Below are 8,632 nucleotides of genomic sequence, written 5' to 3' on the forward strand. Positions count from 1 at the left end.
CGAATCGAACGGGCGTTTGTTTTGGAAAGAAGATGGTGAAGGAAATAGAGGTGGCTAGTGTAAAGTTTGATTATTTGCCTCAAGAGACGGTATTTTTAACGTGAGGAAATTAGTGACAAGCTTGTTTTCTTAGGAAGCGTTATATTCGTTAGTGTATCAACGAGTGAAGTACGACGGAATGCTTTTCGCATCGCTTTACTTTATATTACAGAACCTCACAGTCTTTAGTTATGCGACAGAAGAATGCCACCAGTGCCTTAGTTTTGTTAGTTTAGCCCACGTCTGGGTAAGTCTTGAGTGCAGCATGTTTGGTTTTTAAATTACAGCCGTCCGACGAACGACCACCACTGGTAAATATTTAATGCAGATTTACTAGAATTACAATTTGTTTCACGACTGCATGGCCTTTAAACAGGCACGTCTTAGATATATTGTAACAGCAAAATAATTTGAATCTTGTCAAGGGCATTCTAACTTTCGCACACCGTTGAGCTGTTGGCGGTGTTTGAAAAGCATTGTGGTAGTTTTGTATCCAATTTCACTAACCACCCAAATTACTCAAACCATTTTCTTTGATAAGTTGTAATTCCATTCGGAGAAATTCCCTCGGCTTCGTCAAATCTACTGAACCCCAGCTGTCGTGATACATTGGGTCGAAAATGCACATTTCGTTCACTATCATGGGGTGAATCTAGTAAGTTATTTTACATTAAAATGATCACATCCTGCAAACTAGCCAGCGAAACGTTCGTCCATCTTGTGCGGTTTTTTGACTCAAACGAGGGGCGAGTGGCGATCAGTCGGGCGCGATCTTATCGTCATGACTTTGGGTGAATTTGCTCACCGTACTAGTAAATTTTGCTAGTGTTCCGTTCTCATTTCATTTCTCAAAAATAGGACGCGCAGCCTCAGTAGCGTTTTCTCTTAGTTCCTGTCTATGCTTAGATGGCTTTCCTGCTGTGACGCGCGGATGTCTCTGGGTGTCAAATCAACTAAAAGCATGATTTCAACGAGTGGGGAAAAAATTCGGGGGACGAATGTGATTGCATTGAGTCTGCCTTTACTTTTACTCCTGAAGGCTATAACCTAGCTCAGATTTGTCCTAGGTGAGTGTCTAGGCTCCTGATGAAGGAGTATGAGAGTAATCATGCCTAAAGTACTCTCCAGAAAGTGTGGACGTTTGCCCGATTTCTCCTGTAAAAGTTGATGCGTACTTCGACAATGGTTTGATGAATAGCGCATGTGTGTGTGCTTGCGCACAAGCCATCAACCGACCTCTTCTTCGCGTCTACCCAAATGGAGAACTGGGGTCTATCGAATTGATTAATTTCCTCAGGAGGCCCTAACTTTTGGGTCCTCTGATAATGCAGCTAAGCACGTTCAACTTCATAGACTGCCTCGGAGGAAAATCTGCCACCACGCTCCGAATGTTTTACTGTTTCAATGTGGCGCCGACACCTGCACTACCGCACTAACCCGTTCAATGGATGTTCACGAAGCAAAGAAGGCATGCATCTGCCCCCCTTAGATCAAGAATATTTTGGCAGGTGTTTTGCTGTCTAAACCTCAACTGATCTGTTTGCCGCTGGTGATCCAGTAGAATTAGCTGTCAAGACAGGATAGTGAGTACATGCTGCACACTTCTGATCTGTGGACTCAGATTAGAAGATCGGGTGTCATGAATGTGTATCATTGGTAGCAATCGTACTACGAGTGTTGAATAACTCATTTACGATTTGGTTGCGAGCCATGCTCCCGGGTGGCCTGTAATTACGCAATGATGCGGCGTTTTGACGCCCATTTTTTGTCTGCATTACTATGGTTGGCGTTTCATAAACGATCAGCATTTGATTGGCTAATGGGCGCCTTCGTCTTTGGCCAATGGGGTTGCAGTTTTATCACGTCCCTTCTAGCCATCAGAAGTTAGTTGTTTCGCGCTTTCTCCCTTATTGGGGGCTCATCCGTTCGTACTTATCATTGTTCTTGGTTTATGCACGTAAATGTACTCAATTTCAATCATCATCTTGGGGATAGTATATTTTGAAGTCGAAAGGGATTGCATCTAGAACCTTCGCATTATCGAGTCTAAGCAAGTATTCATGTCGTGATTCTTCCATCTCAGTTTTACTGCAATAGTTTAGTGATTTTATTAAGCTATTGAGTATATTATCAAATATAGTGCATGGCGCGTAACCTGAAGATGATTGTTAAACCTCCTTTTCCTGTGATTTTAACGTTTGGGTAAGGTCGTAGTCGGTATGCTAAATGGGAGATTGCGCCTCCTTTGTTCATAGAAATTGTTTGTATTAAGCCTGGCATTTGTGTTTCACAAATGCTACCTTTTTGAAATATATTGGTAAAAGTCTCTATTCCACCCTATGTTGGACTAGTTCCCACTAGTAATGTTGGTGTTTTTACTGAAATGATGTTGAAAAAATAGTCGTTTTCAAGCTCTTGTAATTGCGCAAATTTTACTGAAGTTGAGATGTTTTCTTTGAACAACTAATACCCCGGTCAAGTTTATGAGGCAGAAATGTGCTTTGAATTGACTTTTAATCGCGTATCCTATCCATCTTCAGTACCTTTTATGGCTTATAAAATTTACTGAGGCTTCACTCTCCCTCTCTCTCGATCTCGATGAGTAATAAGCGGGGTGAGTACTTTTCTAACGGTTGCCTGAGACAATTATGAGAGTGATGCACTGCCTTAACTCGATTTTTTCAAAGCCAAGTATGCCGTGAGCCTTTATTGCCATTGTCAAGATTACCAAACGAGCAAATGACTTCGACATAGGCTATCTTCATTTATTGGCTTCTTAAACATCTCTTTTTTTCATTTGGATCTCCGTAGCCATAAGTAATGTTGACTAATTTAGGTTGTTCATGCTACTAAAAAGTCAGTACCCATGGTTATTCCTGCACAAATTGAATCCTGCTGATTCAAGAGAAAAGCTAACGTTAATTAATGTCCATGTGCAATGACTGCCTGGATTTTGTGACTGAAATGGTTGGAAAGCGAATTCGATTTTTCAGATGTCATTTTGGCACAAGACAGGTTGTAAACCCTCTTGTGCTATTTGCATTTCCTTCCTATTTTGACCTTACTGCCAAATATACTAATTCAGCATGCAACAACTTTGAAACTTACTCACTGTTTATTTTTGTTAAGATTTTTTTGGAGTCAAAACAGTAAAATGTGTTCTTTGTTCTGTGTAAGAATGTTGCCGAATTTCGGAGTATGCCTTTTTTAGAGGAAAGTGGCCAATTAAAAATATCGTCACCTAGCACCTTTTGAGCTTTAGAAACCCTCTTTGCGCGCCGGAGTGTGGGGTTGAAGCCATTTCATAGATAATTTTCATCCTTGCAAACCCAGCAAAACAGACGTCTTCTTTGCATCCAATCGACGTTCTGGTACGAGAAGGATAGGATTTGGCCTTTTTCGGGACTTTAATGAATAGCTGTGTGGCTGAACTTTTAGTAGCTTTCACCCTTCCTTTATACACGCTTAACGCAAAACTGTTTCACCCAGAGCTACTAGAAGTTACGATCATGAGTTTAGCGCCTGAAATCATTACAAAGTAGTTTCGTTACAAATGTATGGGAAAAAAAATTATCCCATCGAAGCACTGGAGAGCGTCAAAAGTCTTTTTTTTATAACTTCACGTATTTTAAGCCAAATTTAAATAAGCCGAAGGGTTCATATCCTATTCCAAGCATTGATTTTAATGCCTTCTTTGTATGCTCCTTCATTCGCCGTCAAGCCGATATTTTTTACGGCAGCGATAAGTTTTCAGAAATCAGGTGATTTTGACCTATCAAAAAAGTTTATCTGAAAGTTAACATTGAAGTCTGTTCGGCATTCCACTACAAGTACACCTCAAGTGTCGACTGATTTTCGTAGAAACATTTACCTGAAATCAAAATCCTTTTTAACAAACTGCAGCCACCTGCCGGCATCATCCTATTCATTTATTTTTTGTGGAAACATTGAAGGTATTTCCTCTTTATGGATTCATCTGCTGTATCTCTACAGTTTCAATTACACCTCTAACATTTCTCATCTAGCGGGCAGGCGGTCTGTTTAGCTGTTGATTTCCTTTAAAGCATGAGCAAAAGTTAGCATTATTCTTCTTGAGAGATAAAGGGCTTTAGACATTAATTTAGAGCCTTGACTTTTTCTTATGAAGGTTGGAGGGCATACGAGTTTTAGTGTAAACCTACAAGACTTAGGCGTCGATAGCAAAGGTGGCTGAAAAGGTTCGTGCATTGCACACGCCTATGTTTAGTCAGTTACAATTGTCTTTCAAACAGTTGAAGAGATTCTTGACCATGTCATTGAGTTTATGCCTACAGAAGAATCCTTCCGCTCCACTTCTTTTGCAAGATAGATTGAAATATCAATTTTCGCCTTATGTTTCTGGTTTAGCAAGCACATTCGACCGTCATGATTGAGCTGTCGTCCTCATGGGAACTGCAAGGCCGACGCAAGCTCTCTGATATTCTCTTTATCAAGGAGGTTCAGCTGGATGATCAGTGTTGTGGTGATGAGGATACCGGTGGGTACGTTACACTACATTGCATTTCATTGCTCAGCCGAAGTGGCAAAATTGAATATTTCTCTGATTTAAAGACTGAGTGAGCGTAAGGATATGGAAGAAGGTTCAAAGTGCTTCAAGTTCAATCTCCTCCGGCTTGAACAGCAGCATTGTGCTGCCTTATCGAAGGATGGATCTGCCCCGAGGCTGTAAATGGCAGTACTATCTAGTACAAATAGTCTATAGTTGAAATGCATTTAGTTCTCACTTGCACACGGTTTGCCGTGCGTGCAATACAAGGTTACGGCGGAAAACTCTAGTTTGTTGTTTTTTATATTGCGGTAGAAAAGAAGGCAGCCGCTTCTCTTTGACATAGGACGTGTCGCTTTAAAATACGGTCTTTGTCTTCCTATTCATTCAATTTGTGGTGCTTCTGAGGCTTTCGGCAGAAGTCACAAGCCTCGACATTTAAGCACTTAGTTTGGAAAATATTAACGATAAGCTTGTGAAGCAGATGGGGATAAATATGAAATGTTGGAGTGATTTCATCTCAACATGTTCGCTGCCAACGTCGCATAAATGTAATAGTCCACACGTTACAAACGTGCATTAAGTATTTCGTATCCCATCTTAATAGCCAGTTCCATCAGATCGTTGAAAACATTAGTTGACTTTTGAACAGCAAACTGTATACAAAACATTCTTGCTCTGGGAAGGATAGATGATTTTTGCTTAGGGAGCAGCTATTGAATGGTCAGTGCGGTATTGCGGGTGTCGGTGCCATATTGAAACAATAAAACATTCAGAGCATGGTGGCAGATTTTCCTCCAAGACAATCTATGGAGATGGACGCGTTTAGCTGAATTATCAGAAGATCCAAAGGTTAGGGTCTTCTGAGGAAATTAATCAATTCGATAGGCCCCAGTTCTCCGTTTGGGTAGACGCAAAAAAGAGGTTGGCCGATGGCTTGTACGCAAGCACATAAATGCCTACAGCACCTGAATCCATAATTCTCTACGTATCTGCCCGTTTTCTCTTAATGCTGAAAAGCTTCACCATCCGCTAACCTATTTTCCATCAAAACGGAAAATTGATGTCTTCCCATAGTACTTTACGCGTAATGATTGAGGCAGAAGTCGAATTTTTCATTATACTAGGAAATGCGAGCAATTATGCCCCTTGCCCCTTGATGGCTTTGTAGTTAAATCTCTTGCTATATTCAGCTTTTAATGGGGTGGGGAGAGGAGTGGCATCGAAACCGTATCCAAACTTTGTCCCATTACATAATTCACAATGAGCGCTTAAACCAAATTGAGGATTCTGAGCTTAAAAACAGTTTCAAGGGGCACAAACTGTATTCGTTTTATTCACTGTAGTGGTTTCATTTACGCATTCACACATGTGGTTAACTCGTAATTGGCCCAAGAGCAGCTTTGTCATGTGGAGATTCGGCAGTACAGCTGAACTGTCCTGGGATAGTCTGCCTCACTTTGTTAACCCGCGTGCTAACTTTTCGACGTTGCAAATGGTTGTGGCTATGAGTGTTCTTGTTGTATTCATCACGTCCACTATAGGATTAGGCTCTTGTGAATCCAACCCAGTGTCTACGATTAGGTAGGCCCCCCAGGCGTTAGCTAAATGTTTGTTCACAGGACCGCAGAAGCTGCGGGATGAGAACTGAGCCATTGCCGTTGAAATTTTTGCTGTTATACAGACACGACCTCTTTGAGGTGTCGACACGATTTGATTACCTTTTGAGCCCCCCGGCATCTCATCATCATACTGTATTGTGCTTCTTCTGAAAAATGAGTAGATGTTCGCGGGTTCGGGTTTTGCGTCAACCAGTTAATTCTTCCATCACTGTAGTCAGCTTTTACCACTACGTATGGTGCCGCTACAGTAGCATATCCTCTTATTACTTACCCGAAAAGTAAGTGTTCCAATGTGACCTTGACGGGGTAAGTAAGACGATCCATAAATCTCTTAATGTTAGTGACAGGTTCGATTGTAATCCCGAATTTCGCAAGTTATCGGGTTAAAGTCGTGATGTTTTTAACAACTCTTTTCCCATAAATTACACAAAAACTCGAATATCTCTGTGCATATTTCCTTTGATTTCCATGGAAATGCGTTACCTGAGCCATTATTTGCGCCTTTTTAAGACATGAAAGTTGAGAACTAATGTTACTGTGGAAGCGTGGAAAGATTGAGACTTCTGGCATAAGCACGACCTTCAGTCACAGTTTTACAAAAGACGCATATGGGCCCAAAATTTGTTTAAATGCCGATGTGCAGAAAAGTCGGAATGGTATTGCTGTAGAATAGGGACAGGGTCACTGCTCCGCACCGAGTGTAATTTATGCATATTTTAATCACTTTTGTTGTGATTGCTTGTTTCAAAGCAGATATTTTATGTACTCAATCATTCTTCCTGTTTTGTGCCTATTTTAAGGCTGTTCAGCTGCCCACTTGGGTTCCATTCAATTACTAGGAACATTAAAAAGTAGCATTTCTTCACGTAATTCAGCTAGTTCCATTAGCACTTCGAGCACCTCTATTGTGGACTTTTTTATTTGTTTAGGTCTAGTATCGTTCCACATGGTAATGGTCTTCTTGTATAAAACAAGATTGGGATGATTGCTAGAAGCAGCCTTCGACAGCCCTTCAGTATCGTTTTTCTCGAGGCTAGTGAACCATGCCAACAATTTTGGAGTGATCGAAATCGATGGAATTTAAAGAGTCTATGTGGTTAAGTACCCACTCAATACAAATACCAGTCTGTCAGTGCGATATAAAATACTGAAGTTTTCTTCCATCCGTGCCTCTGTTCTTTTTTTCGATCAGCGACCTGGTAGTGGATGTCTCTTGCGAGTTTGCCTCAAAACCGGTGATCCTGCAGCCTTATCTTCATCCTGAGGTGAGCTCCGCTGGTCCCTGTTGCATCATGATTCGGTTGTCAACACAGCGTCTCCTACGCATCGTCCAATTGGTGCTTATATCCTCCTCACCGCACATTGATTTTGTTGACCGTTATGGTGAAGCCCTAGCACGTATCGGAGGAGTCGCGGTACCTGGCTCGGAAAGTCTCTTTCGCTGCTCATCTGGTCGTCTCTCGCCTCACACTGAATGCGTTGTCAGAGTGAGTTCAGGTTGATTTTTTTTCGCCGTTGAACTCGCGTTCAAAACCTGCGTGCTTTGATGTATTTGTGATAACTGCTGTAACCCTCGACTCAATTTTTAACTTTCAAGCCTTCATGTTTGTGACTTTGTTCTGGGAGGTAAGGGCTGTAATCCTGGGTCGGAATTGCTCACTGTTAAGTTGGAAAAAGTCGAGATCGTGCAACCTTTTGAGTAACTTGTTTGGATAATTTATCCTTTAAACCATTGCTCTTTTCTTCAACCAATTTTTTGCCATCAAACTAAAAAAAGCAATTTTGTCTTCAATTCCTTTGATAATCAAGGATTCCTCTATCATCTTTAAAATACAAGCTGTGAATTTCATCTAGGTTGTTATGCAGTTGGGTTGGGCTTCCTCGATTTGTGTTCGTGATGGGTGTTTTGATCCCTCAAGCAAATTTTGAATTTATCGAATTAGAAGAAGAAACGGATTTCCTTCTCTCCTTTTGAGGCTTTGTCTTTTAAGGTGAGCGGTATGAAGCCTGGGTTATATTTTGATGCCTATTGAAAGGTCTGTTTGGCTGCAAATTGAGTTTCATCTTAGAGATGGGCTCCTAGCCTTCAGGCTGGATATCGTTGCAGTAGAATATAAGATTAATTGTTTTGGATCCCTTGGATACTTCTTTCATAATTGTGGCCTTAAAATAGGTTTTATCTATTTTCATTCCTATGAATTTATTACTAATGGGAGGAATGACTGCCTGAATTTTATTATCACTAGCTTGGAAGAATAATCGTAATCGCGCCCTCCTTTTGAAAGTTTTCAGCATTGTACATTCGAATCACTACAGTATTTGCACTAAACTTGTTTTGACTTACACTCGCAAATCTCATATCTTACGCGGCTTTGTGGCTAGGCTGCTTAATTTTAAATTAGATTTTCGGTGAGGTAGTTAATAAAAGGTGAATGAGAAAGATCCA

At 40.9% G+C, this 8,632-nt stretch overlaps 1 protein-coding gene across 1 annotated transcript in view; it reads right to left on the reverse strand. All coding sequences in view use genetic code 11, as the record gives it.

Annotated features, from left to right (window-relative positions):
* EGR_03995 (hypothetical protein) overlaps positions 1-8,632 on the reverse strand; it is a gene marked incomplete at both ends in the record, with an annotated part of 17,889 nt that overhangs the window by 2,457 nt on the left and 6,800 nt on the right. Inside the window, 6 exons of the mRNA XM_024493244.1 lie at positions 565-691; positions 2,388-2,417; positions 3,152-3,280; positions 7,023-7,146; positions 7,879-7,953; positions 8,332-8,432. Coding sequence (XP_024352343.1) covers positions 565-691; positions 2,388-2,417; positions 3,152-3,280; positions 7,023-7,146; positions 7,879-7,953; positions 8,332-8,432 — 586 coding nt within the window. The remainder of the gene's footprint in view (positions 1-564; positions 692-2,387; positions 2,418-3,151; positions 3,281-7,022; positions 7,147-7,878; positions 7,954-8,331; positions 8,433-8,632) is intronic.

The sequence above is a fragment of the Echinococcus granulosus genome (assembly GCF_000524195.1).
Source record: "Echinococcus granulosus chromosome Unknown EG_S00023, whole genome shotgun sequence".
Lineage (NCBI taxonomy): Eukaryota > Metazoa > Platyhelminthes > Cestoda > Cyclophyllidea > Taeniidae > Echinococcus > Echinococcus granulosus.